At 42.0% G+C, this 12,874-nt stretch overlaps 1 protein-coding gene across 5 annotated transcripts in view; it reads right to left on the bottom strand.

The window, feature by feature from the left end:
- Nucleotides 1-3,802: 3,802 nt before the first annotated feature.
- NRG1 (neuregulin 1) overlaps nucleotides 3,803-12,874 on the bottom strand; it is a 215,602-nt gene continuing 206,530 nt past the window's right edge. For 3 of the 5 annotated variants that reach the window (XM_024765024.1, XM_024765023.1, XM_024765026.1), the window contains 5 exons: nucleotides 12,309-12,411; nucleotides 10,713-10,839; nucleotides 8,201-8,331; nucleotides 7,185-7,391; nucleotides 3,803-4,454 (listed from right to left, as the gene is read on the bottom strand). In XM_024765024.1, coding sequence (XP_024620792.1) covers nucleotides 3,803-4,454; nucleotides 7,185-7,391; nucleotides 8,201-8,331; nucleotides 10,713-10,839; nucleotides 12,309-12,411 — 1,220 coding nt within the window. Of the gene's footprint in view, nucleotides 4,455-4,878; nucleotides 5,000-7,184; nucleotides 7,392-8,200; nucleotides 8,332-10,712; nucleotides 10,840-12,308; nucleotides 12,412-12,874 lie in introns of those variants that run through there. The other 2 variants (XM_024765025.1, XM_024765027.1) reach the window with 1 other exon arrangement.

A 12,874-nucleotide genomic window follows, 5' to 3' on the forward strand; every position in this document is an offset into this window, starting at 1 on the left:
TCAACAAGGTACACAGTAGTAGGCAGACTCGACAGGCAGAAGATGATTCAAGAATTGGCAGGGGGGCAAAAGCAACGGACAGACAAGATGATCATGGGATCCATCAAACACAGTCCTACATTAGCAAAACCGTCACAGTAAAAGGCAAGGTGCTGGTCCAACAGACTGGACAACTTGTCTGTTGACCCACACTCCCAGATCTCCACAGAGTAGCATTTTTATTGCAGTATTGTCTTCCATGGAAAATGAACAAAACTTTTTAAATAAATCACAATTGCTTATTGCTTAGTATGTTGGATAATAAATTCTTTAGTTTATCAGTACCTCACGGCCTTCAAATGTGCATTCTTCAAATAGTTTCAATTACATATACATTCTTTCTCCTGAACAATAAATTATTCTTTAAAAACAAAAAGAGAAAGGAAAAGATACATAATTTTAAAGCAAAGGAAAACCAAAAAACATATATTTTTGACATTTATCTTAAACTTATATGAAAACAACTCTATGTTAGGTGTTTGTTTAAATATAAATAATAAAGGACATTATGTTATTTACAATGTTACATAGTAAGTTGAGAGAGTAAAAAAAAACTGACATGAACTCATAAAGACAGTAAATGATTTAGGGAAACATCCAAGTAATGTACAATGTGTATTTACAAAAGAATATATAATAGAACTTGTGATATGTGGCCGTTTCCTTTTGACTGCATCTCTCTGCAGTGTTTCATGGGTCTTTGTAGATAGAAATCTTTGTGGCTGGTGGGAAGCAGCCAGAACTAAAAGATAAAACTAGGTCTTCCTTATTTTCACCAATGTGAGCCATGCACCTTTCAACCCCGGGCCAAAAAAAAAAGTTACTGAGCAAATGACCCTGGATAAACTCTAACTATATCAAGACAGTCGCACTTAAATAAGGAAGATACGGCATGTTGCTCTTTGGGACACATTCATAAATACCCAGGCAGAGTGCCATTTTGTAGAAAGCACGAGACTGTCTAGGTACTCTCAAGAACAAAAGTCCTACCAGGCAAGGAAGGAGAGTAGGGTAGTAAAGGAATCTGGAGTGAGAAAAAGGAGTTTTTCATATACTATGCTCCACTCCACATTTCTCAGCGGGATATGATTTCAGACCCAGGAAACAACATCGCCGTCAAACTTCTGGGCAATTTCTGCTACCTGAAGACCCACAAAAGTTTCCCGTATGCGGGTAACGTAGGTTCACACTCCTTTGGATTGCCACTGCACTCCTGAGTTTATAAACAGGGATGGTGGCATTTAAACATCCTGGAGATGCCTCTGTGAACCCAAATCCGGGGGCCACAGCAGGTAGCCCCGAGGAGTCAGCTGACCTTTCCTATCAAGGGAACCTCTCATTCTATGGACAGAGAGCCTGTCCCAACAGATACGCCACCTCGGTGAGTGACCAGAACCAGTTGGAAAGAAAATTTCCTCTCAATTTTCATCTGTTTTTGCAACCTGAAAATTTACGGTGATTTTTCATACTGAGGAAAATGTTGTTCATTGCTCTCAACAGAAGATTTTATTTATTCCGGAAATTCTCCAGAATGGGACTCCAAATGCCTGAAGAGTTTGAAACAGAAATTTTAGAGTTTTAATTACAGTGGGACTTCTTAAAAATTGAAATAGACTAAGAATGAGTCAAGGTCTTCAAATGCAATATTAGAGTAATTTAGAGAATCTCTTCACTGCTTGACTGCTTTCTCTCACCTGCCATGAGCTTAACTGATTCTACAGAATTGGGAAATCAGTGCAACCTGGAGAGTTGTCAGGGGCCTCCTTAGGAGAGGTGGACAAGCACATGAAGATACCGCTGAGCACGGAGAAAGTGGCATGGAACCATGAAGGACGCTTGGGATACCAAATACTAAGAGTAACTTCAAGGACCTGTAGACAGGTGTCTCTGTGGATTGTAGAAACACTTAGGAGCTTAATGACATGACTCATGCTCAGCCTGCATTTTTCTTCTAAGACCTCCTTGCATGTCACTTCTTCCCTTTAATTTTAACATAGAGATTTGGTGAAGAAATAGATTCAGTTCACCTGCAAACAAGAAGAGTCACTCTCCTTGACTTCATGTCTGGTATTTTGAACCCCCTGCTAACCTGTTCCCCATTTTGTTCCATGGCTCCTAGGAGGCCACTTGGAACCTAAGTAAAGCTCCAGCCCAATCTGACAGAAATGGGGCTGTGATTTTTTTTTTTTTTTAATTCTCTTATTTTCCTGGATTAGCAGTTATTTCAAATGTTTCTACCTATAGGCTTTCCTTGGATTGGCAATCCCGAGTGAACGTGCAAAGTATAGACCCATCTTAATCCTGTTTTTGTGACAGTAAAGCAAAAAAGTAAGAAAGGGGGAAAACGGGTGATACAGCTGTAAACAGAGAGGTTAGCACACAGGTGGGAGTCATTTCTGCAAGGAAAGGTGCAATCTTTCCAAGACTATTGCCATTTCCTGATGAGTCATCACTCGTAGGAGGTTCTTACTAATCACAAATCACATGCACACTGGCCATTCCTGACAAAAATGTTCATGCATAGTTATGACTGAATCAAGGCAACATTGAAAAATGAGAGGAACATAATGAGGACAAAGGAATGGTCAAAAAACTTAAAAATTACTAACCAGGTCACACAGCTGCTCTCCCCCGTGTCTTCTATATATTCACTCCTCTAGACAGTCTAAGAAGGATTTCCCTACGATGACGTCACCAGTATATACAGCAGGCACATTTCACTCTAGAAGGTATTTCAGACAAATTGCTGAATGTGCTGTTGAAGCTGGGGTTTTTGTGCCATAATATGTCTGTCCTTGAGCCAAGAAGACACAACCGGTCACTAGCTCCAAAATCAGTGAAAAAACACAAGTCAGGAACGATTGCACCTTTTTCAGCCATGGTTTGCTCTTCAGCTAGATGAGCCGCTGTATCATTCCCCCAGAGAGAGAAAGTGAAACCGAGTCCTCGACTTAGGGGTTGGGTTTTACCCTGATCGGTAGCCAGAACCCCTTTTCTTTGCTATCCCGAAAACTTGGGGTTTTTTTGGCCGAGAAAAAAAACCAATCAAAATAAAGTAAATGGTAGCTCCTTTTGTCAAGCAAGCTGTCTTCTGATGAATCATACCGTTTTTGAAAAAAAAAAAAATCACAATATTACTTTCTTCCTAATATTTAACATGACTTAATGCAGTTTCCTGCTGTAATTAACCGTAAAACGCTGCTGGATCTACTATTATCTCAGAGCTCAGTGAAGCAGACCTTTGGCTGGCAGAGTCGTAGACACAACTCATTTCATATACTGAAAGCAAAAGAATATTTCATACAGAAGGGGAGTATTTGGATGGATGTGCCATTATAAGACGTACTGATTGAGTACTACTTGAAGCAGACAGAGGGACAGTTGCAAATCCTGTAAATCATACATCGAGTCAACGTCATAATGCAATGCACAAGAAGCCAGCAAAAACGGAATTTGCGGGGGTGGGAGAGGGTTTGCTGAAATACTGTGAGAAAGCAATCACAGGAACAGTACAAAACTTGCTCTCGACATAACATAACATAAAGGCACCATTGATATCTTTCTCGTTTGGAAATACTGTAAAAAATTGCTACATATGGCACATAACACATTTGTACATACATATATTTAATTTATAAAAGATTTTTTTTCCTGTTTTCTATTTGCAGGACTGCTAAAATAAAATAAATTGTTTAATTTAAGGTGGAATACTTTATTATATAAAATAAAGTTTTACAGGTGAATCTATGGGTTTATTTCGGTTTTATACAGCAATAGGGTCTTGGTTAGCGATTACACCGGACAGCCTGGCCTGCAATTCTTCCTGCGGAGAGAAGCGGCCTGCTGGGTTAGTCCTGCTGTCAGCCAGGTGGAAGGCAGGGGCTGCCTCAACATTGGCTGCCAGGGGGTTCTGTATGCCCAGGAAAGGTGTATCTTCTCCTACTCTTTCATCCTCTGTTTCACTCTCTGAGTTACTGCTCTCAGCGCTTGTGTTGCTGTCCATTTCCAATCTGTGGGCAATATGACCATTGGGCTTGGTTCTTTTAGCCCGCCGGCTGTTGGTGAGTTTCTTAACCGACTCTTGAGTCAGTTCATACTCCTGGGTCGTTTCATACTCTTCATCCTCCACTATCCTCAAGGGGCTAGGGGGTGGGCTGCGGCTCTCGTGCGCGGGGTTGCAGTGGAAGGAGCTGAACTGCTGAACGTGCTGGACATCCCTCTCCCGCAGCCATGGCGGTGTCACAAGAAGCAGGGGTCTCTCTTCTTCCACGAAGGGACTGACTGCCATGGAGGGCATGGACACCGTCGTGCTGGACACGGGTGGAGACATTTCCGAAGGGGGCGATTTGGGGGAGCTTGGCGTGTGGAAATCTACAGGTGACATACGAGCCGGGGTGGTCATTGCTGATACATACCTGTGTGAGCAGAGAATACCCCGCATAAGTGTGGTAGAATGAGAGCCGTAGAGCAGTGGTGGGGGGTGGGGTGGGGTCAGGGGGCATCGTTCACAATATTATCATCAGATGTCATCCTCAGAGAATTTCTATTCATCGTACACTTCTCGGTTTTTACACTAGGACATTCAGCACCCTTGGAATCTCAAATTAGGTAGCCAAGAGTCTCCTCACAGGAGTGCATGCAAAGATCAGCTAAATTGCCTAGCTCATCAAAGCGTTTGAGGTTTTCGATCTCGTCATGAATTTTAATAAAAGCACGTGAGTTAAGACAAGAGGGCGCCGGGTCCTGGAAACCTCTCAGTTTATCAGGACCAAGGCTCAGGGATTTGGAAGGGAAAGAAGTATTACTTAAATACTATACCTTCCCAAAGGCCAAGGGGTCTTAGAGAATGAAGCCCAAATGGGGAATGGAAGAAGCTCTAAGATGAGTTTCGGAAAGCTGGATCTGCATGCATTTGGATCTGTGGGCCTTGTTTCTCCTTAGCTCAGCTATAAGGTTATGTCTTATGAAAAAAAAAGAGCATAGTAACTTAGATTTATTCCTGATAACAGTGTAACACATTTATGTGCTTTTTTAACTTTTCCATGAAATGTTACTTCTTAACATTCAATTTGCAACTCTCCATCCCAGTGACCATGACATTTCAAAGGTAACTTATTTTGGGCTTCACAGTTACGTCCAGTCTCTGGTCTGCCTCTCTTCCAAAGCCCACCGCTGTATGCGTCTCTGGCTTATCTTCTGTGACTGCTCAAGACTGGGCTGTGCCGTGTCGCCTTATGTCATGTTACGTCTGATCATGCTCAGTGAATCTAGCTGTCAAGACATTGAGTGCACTGTTTTTACCATATCGTGGTTTCTTCCCCCAGAACAAGAAGACCTGATGTGGCACTGAGAAAGATGCGGCTTATTCAGAGTCACATTTCTCAGCTTGGATAAAAATGTCACCAATGCGTAGCACTAAAGGACTCTTTTCTTCACATTGGCATTTGCAGAGTCTAATTTGACATGACCTGTGATGACACAGGACAGCATCTTCTGAACTCTAGCTAACAGGAACAAGAAACCTATTAACTCTTGTGCTTATCAGCCATGATTCTGAGTCATATGGAAGTGAGATCTGGCTGTGTCTAAAATGGGAAGGTGTCTAGAGATGGAAATATTTGGGGATCAAGTCTCCAGACCTTTTGTTTCGGGGATACCTAAATTAAGCGCTCTGAGAAATGCTAATTCAAATCCAATCAACCCATAAAAGTGACTCGTCTTTTCCCTCCATGATGCCTAGGTTCAGGTATTTCTTGCAGTCCTAGCTAATATCTGGGGTATGAAAGGAAGCAGGGAAATGTCAAACTTTAAAGACAAATATCACATGTAGTGACGAAGACAGAATTTATCCCTAAACTCTTTTTCAGGTTTCGAAAAGGACTGAATTAGGACAGACTTCATACATAAAGATATAATTACATGAATTTAAGACTAATGTTTTAAACCAGTTTTGGACCATGTCTGCTTTTTCACAGATGAGTTACAGAGCAACCACTAATTCCATAAAACTCTGAAATACTATTTGGGGGTAAAGGCTTTTGAAAAAAAGTAATCAGCAGGCTCTATATGACCTGCAGCCTCCAAACCGGTCTCCTTTGAGGTAATTAGTTCCCAGTGCATGAGTGGAAGGGTATATCAAAATTATCTCCACCCATGAAAACCAAGTAAGTATCGCTTCGGCATGATGTAAACCTTTTACTAAGTGGTCAGAGATTAGACTGAGAAGACAGTAAAGTCAACAAACCAACAGACAAAAACCCCGCTGGATTTGAAAACAAATAAGTAACAGCTTACTGATGGGCTAGGAATGCTGGTTGGGTATAACTTTCTCCCCCAGTTTAGGTGAAAATGGATCCGGAGAATCTATGAATTCAGTATTCTTATTAAGCGTCGCTTTCAGCTTACTTCGCTCTGATCTTTATTTTACCTTTGCTGTGACTGCCCCCCTGACCCAACCCCACAGCCCCAGAAGAAAGCCAACACATTCTGGAATAAGGGCCACGTCAAAGGCAGTATCTGCCTTGGAAACCTCCCGCGAAGACTGCGAGGTGAAACATACGAGAGACTTATTGAGTCATCCCTTGTTGGAATGCCATAAAGGGATACCATCTGGAGGGATGCCAGCCGTCCCTACAACCGTCAGCAATGACACAGCCCTTGATTTGACTTAAGTGAGGCTGGAAGGTAAGGAAGAGTTAACACGTGCGACCAGGAGTCCAGCTCGACCAGAGTTTGGATAACTGGCCACTTAGAATTCTAGAAGGGTCCTGATCGATCACTGAGGCCAGCATTCTGCTCTCAAGGTACAATTGAGGAAACGGAGACATCCCCTCCTCCCCCCCCCACCCCAGCCCCGAGGGTCTGAGCCTAAGGTCAGAGCTAGGAACTCCGAGTTTGCTGCACCTTCCACATCGAATCATTCCAGCTCTTTAGGAGTCTGTTGCCTGTCAGCCACGGGGATGATGCGAGAAGCTCGCGAGCAGTGAGTTCAGTCAAACCCAAAGATGGCTTCGTCAACCAGAAGCACTCCTAGACCAGGCATCTGCCGCCCCTTATTCTCATTAGAGTGGGTTCCTTAGGTGGGACCGCAGGTCCTCTTACTGGGGTGCTCTCTCCTCTGTAGTAGCTTTGCCCTTCAGTTTTACCTTTCACTATGAGGAGAATCTCGGTAGGAGTCAGGGGTTTCTCTGGCATGCCTGAGGAAGCTGTTACACTCGCGAGGGCCTCCCAAGCCATTAAGACGTCCTCTCGGGCCCCCAGTAGGGCTGCTGTGCCTACTGTTTTCTACAGATGACATCACGATGACAGAGTGGCTTTCTGAAATGATGCTTTCAGTGTGTCCGTTGCTCCAGCTACAGAGGAAATGTGAGAGGCATAGAGAGAGAGAGAGATTTTTAATCATAGGCACACATGGAAATGAAAGGAAGTGATCTGACAAGTCTTGCGAATGACTGGTGCATCAGTAGTTCATTACGATATGACTTGTCTCAGAATAGAATTGTTTATAAAGTTGCTCGCTGCCGACAGGACCTTGATTCAGACTGGCTTTGCGAGGGTACACTTTATTCATGTGTTCACCCATTCAACACACATTTACCAGATGCCACTTCGTACTAAGTATTCTTAGTCTCTCTGTTCTTGAGTGTCTTAGATTAAGGAAGCACTTGTCTCATGGGCCTCACTTGGAAGTGTAGTGCTACCCTTGGTAGCACGCATTCGGATAGCACCAGAGCATGTGAGAATTCAGGGTTCAGCTATTTAGCCAGTTCTCATGTGCATATCCCAGGGCAATCCAACCACTGGAAGAAGTCAACTTCTAAGTATTGTATGGCATCTGAGACAAACTCTTCCCAGTGTAGTAATTCTGTGAATGGTCAGGCATGAGAAAAGACGATCTCTAAAATAAGGGACAACGATCCTATAAGGTAGCTATCGTTTCCCCTTACTCTGCTAACGGAAAAATTGAGGCTCAGATTCAAACAGCAATTAAGCGGCAGAGTCAGTTTGACGTCCAAAGTCTGTTTTTGTCCCAAGCCATACGTTCTACTGTACCTCACTGCCTCATGAGTACCTCCTGTCCCTTTTGTAGGCAGTGAGAGCAAAAGACAACGTGTAAAGATTCGTTCTTAGAGAAATGCCATGCGATTTTTTATTCTCATACCTGTGACTGGGAGTCTGGGTGACAGTAGTGGAGTGATGAGCTGTCGAAGTGTAGTGACTGGTGGAAAAAGACGTCTCCGCCTCTCTCTCGACAATATGCTCGCTGGAGATGACATTTTTAGATACGTATTGCTGGATAAACAAAGAGGCACAACTTGAAGATTTAGGGAAGTCAAAATGCTAACAATGTCACATGCACACACACAAAAATCTCTACTTCTAATACACATGCTTCGTAATAAATTGTTTTTCCAGTGGCCAGACGACAAAACCTATCCCAGCTACTGTAGTCTTTAAATTAGGTAAATGGAGTTGATGGATTGCTCTTTGGATACGCACGCAATGTAGGTCCTGCAGTCACGACTACGTTTTATCAGAAACAGACCTATTTCTTCTCTTTCGTTTCCAATTGATAACATGACTAGAATTCAATACAAAAGTCTGCCCAATACTTATTTTTGTAATAGTTGTTGAAAATCAAAAACGACGAACAGATATTTGAGTGCAACGAAAGAACAGAGATGGTTTGTCTCGTTTCAAATTTCAAGTCACTAGAAGAATGAAAAAAAACTCTGTTTTGAACCTATCTTTCTCTTTTAATTTCTCAGCGCCCGTGGTGCCCTAATGATATCGTTGAAATTTTTAACTTGTCAGTGGTAAGACTAACAGGGTTACTGAGAGATTTGAAAGACTTAACAACAGTTGTCAAGGTTACACATCTTGACAAACCATATAATAGAGGGCCTTATATTTAGTGCAAGTAGATTCTACTTTATTTTCACCACCAAATCACAGTAGCTCTTACCGCCTTTTATTGGTGAGAGAGGGACATCTTTAAATTGCCTTTTAAACACTGTTAGTATTTACACCAAATTGAGTTAAATAACGGGTAAAGACACGGATAGGAATAGTCTTAGATGAAATAGGGCAGTTTATCATCTGATGGGTTATGGGCTCTAAAAGAACCTGATATATTCATGGAAACCAAAAAAAAAAAAAAAAACTGCAACTTGAATTATGCTTGAAATTATGGCTGGTTCTCTTAACCATGGAAAGGTTATTCCATGTGGATCTTTGCTTTAAGGAAAAGAGAGATGGCACTGTCATATGTAACGGTCTATCTTTAGTCTGCGTACCAAATGACTCTTGCGCCTTGGAAGGCAATGTAAGCTCAGTGAATCTAATGAAAATCATGTTTAAAAATGATACAACCCTCACTAGATGCCACTGGGCTAAGTGTTTTATAGGGATTATCTTTTTAATGCCCGCAAGAACTTTTTGAAGTAGGTTTTATTTTTATGATGAAGAAACAGGGTTTAGAAAAGTTAAAGCTCACAGTGACATAGCTTGAGCCATAACTGGAATCCAGGCAGTCATTCTGCCTCCTATGTATTATATAAAGTGACAGATTATAGGTGTGTCAGTAGTGAATGAATCTAGCAACTGTGCAGAACATTCCAATGAACATACTGGTAGGGGGAGGAACGCTGCCAGTATGTTAATTTATCAGCACCTAACAGTCTCCTGTGGGTCTTTCCTACAAGACTTGCCGGTGGTTGAACCTCCAGCAACCCTGAACTTGGGTCTCTGATATATTTGCTCCACACAAAACCCATCTTTGACTATAGGATAGAAAATGGTACTGCAATATAATCTTCCAGCTTTGCCCATAAAAAGCCAGACACCAGAGGGGAATGGAGAAAACAGGAAGAATGATGGCAGAGTAGGAAGGTAGAACTCCAGAAGCCAGGAGAGCTGAGTCCAGCTCTGCCCTGGCCCTTATCTGTAAAAAAAAAAACTATGTAAAGACTCTCCGAATCTAATATTTGATGACTTCATTATATTTAAAAGCTGAATGCTCCAAAATTTAAAAAATAGATCTTCCAATGATGAAGGATGTATTTCCTCTGGATGGTTTGGCATCATGTAGAAAGAGTTGGAAAGTATTAAATTCTTCTGGTTTGGCTACTGAGAAGCAAGGTTGGTAATGGCCTTGACCTTTTCATGCCCTAATGTCTCCCTTTGTTAATCAGAATCAGTAAATCATCAGGCACCGGGCAAATGAGTCTAATAAAAAAATAAATGACTCTAGAGCCTTTAGTTCAGTTATCAGGGCTAATCAGTTATAGACTGAAGCAGCCTTCATTTCAAAGTATAAAAAAAACCAAAACATTTCCTTCTGATTCTTCTATCATGGATTTTATTATTTTTCTTTCTTTCTTTCTTTTTTTTCTGCTCTTTCTTCTGGTTATGGTTTCCCTACAGAACAAACCCAACATGGTTATTCCGATTCCTTAATGAGCACTTTATAAGAGGAAACGTGCTTGTTTTACAGTCACCAAATCCACTTCAAAAAATGTTCCCGTTATTTTCTCTTGGCGAAACCTTGGATTCCTGGAAGCCCTGGTGATTAATGGCAGCAGCTAAGAGCCTAAGAGCTTTAGAAAATAAACTTCAAGGTGCCTGAACAGAGGAGAGATGCTGAGCTTTTCCACTGGCCAGAGTCAACATACATTCACCAGCTGCACGTTCTCGGGGGGTGGATTGGGGTGATGGGGCCCGTTGGCTATGTTCACCATGTTGTTTCGTTCAGAGCGAAGACTCTGCCGAAGCCGGTCATGAAGCTTTTTCCGTTGCTTCCTGGATAGGAAAAAAGGAGCATTTATTTTTTCTATTATTTACATTTTTCAGTACAGTCAATTCTTTCTTCTACCAACACACAACTCAAGGCAGTGGCTTGGGAGGGAGGGCGGAGGAGGGAGGCAGTGCCACTTCATCTCAGGAGGGGAATCACCTATTCTTAGCCAGTAGATTTAAGAAGCTGCATGGGATTCTTACAGAAATTGAACTGGACTGCTGAGAGATAAAAAAAAAAAGAAGACAAGTCAAGTTGAGAGCTGGCGAATACCCCAACTTTCCTAATCAGTCCATCTTTGCCTAAGTCTTAGGGATGGTCATTTGTCTTAGGTAACAATTCATGCTATGCAACTGACAAGGTTGATTTCATTTATAGTTTTGCCTGTCTGTGTGTCTTTCAAGAAAATGCAGTTAGTGTTTAATCTGTGCATCACACATAGTGTGTGTATGTATAGAACTGTACGTGAGTGAAGATACGTACTTATTTTGCCGGTAGATTTTGGCACAATTATAATATGATCCTACTCTATTACCACTTCTTTCTGTAACTAGGGAATGAATATTCACGTATTCAGATCGAATATAATAAGACTCATAAGGGGGATTCCGTGAAGGCTTATTTATCTCTATCGCTTGCTCAATTCTGGCAACACACTAAATAAATCCTGGGACATTGAGAAAATGCCATCCATGCCCTTACTTTTATACCATAAGAGCATATTGTCTTTGTTCCTCAACTTGGGTCATAATATTAGTCCCATGACTAGTTTTGGCTCAAGATTTTATATGATGAAGTGACAAAATAAAACAAAGCTGTTAATAACATTATTTCAGCCTTGAAGCAGGAGTTCTATGTATGAGAGAAAAATGAAAAGAATTCATGTCAAACGGTAATTGTATTTGTTAACATGAACCCAGCTTTTAAAGGACCGACAAAGCAAACACAAATCTGTTTTCATGTTTCTCTTTTATTCTTTCAAAGCAAGTTTTGCTTAATTCTCCTCCTGTGAGATTCCTTTTGTACATCTCTCACTTTGGGAGCATTGGAACCGGTCACCTAATTAGATGGAATTGAAAATTCATCACGATCATATTTTTTAAAAACCCCTGCATTTCAAACAGCACCAAATGCTCCCTTTATCCGCTAAGTCTGAGTACAGTCGGACGTGTTCTCAGCAGTGAGATGACACGCTCCTCCCCCACAGACACCTGCGTGTGTCCCTGTACAACCCAGTCCCTCCCTGGGACTGTGGTCAATTATCAGAAGTCTTCTGAACACTTTCACACAAATAGGCAAAGCTTTCTAATGTACGTGATTAGGAAAGGTCCTCAAAATGGATTATTCAGGAGGAAAAAAAATAAGGAGAAAATCCCTCTGTGGCGCCCACCCCATTTTTTCAAGACCAGGCAGTGGAGCTTGCCGGCCAGGCTGTCTGTGCGCTAAGGAGAGAGGGGGTGAGGAGGGCGTTTACTTGGTTTTGCAGTAGGCCACCACACACATGATGCCGACCACAAGCAGCGCAATGCAGATGCCGGTGATGGTGAGTACTCTCTTCTGGTAGAGCTCCTCCGCTTCTGGAAAGGGACGAGAGCAGACGTCAGCAAACGTCCCTGACCCTTGCCGGGACTTACAACTGAACAGTTGGCATGCTGTATTGTCCATGTTCACAAGAAAATACCCACGGGACACTTCACTCCTCTTGCAGACGTACTTAAGGTGTAGCATACTCTGCACTACATTTTGAGCATAAGATGGCAAAGCCCGTTGGGGGCCATTCATAATTTAAAAAATGATATTATTCAATTACTTTAATGATAAGTTATAGATATATGTGTACTAAACTGACACATCATAAACATTAATTATAAAATAATGATTTGGTTAAAACTGTAGATTTTATTTTTTAAAAAAATCTCTTGCAAAGACAACAGGAATCAACACCAGTAAAAGGAGCCGGCATTGGCACCACTGGGACCCTCTGTCTCCTTCTTTCCTTCTTCCCATCCTCCCAGCCCCCTCCCCCCTCCCTCACCCTGA

This window comes from Neophocaena asiaeorientalis, unplaced genomic scaffold, assembly GCF_003031525.2.
Source record: "Neophocaena asiaeorientalis asiaeorientalis breed wild unplaced genomic scaffold, Neophocaena_asiaeorientalis_V1.1 scaffold14, whole genome shotgun sequence".
Classification (NCBI taxonomy): Eukaryota; Metazoa; Chordata; class Mammalia; order Artiodactyla; family Phocoenidae; genus Neophocaena; species Neophocaena asiaeorientalis.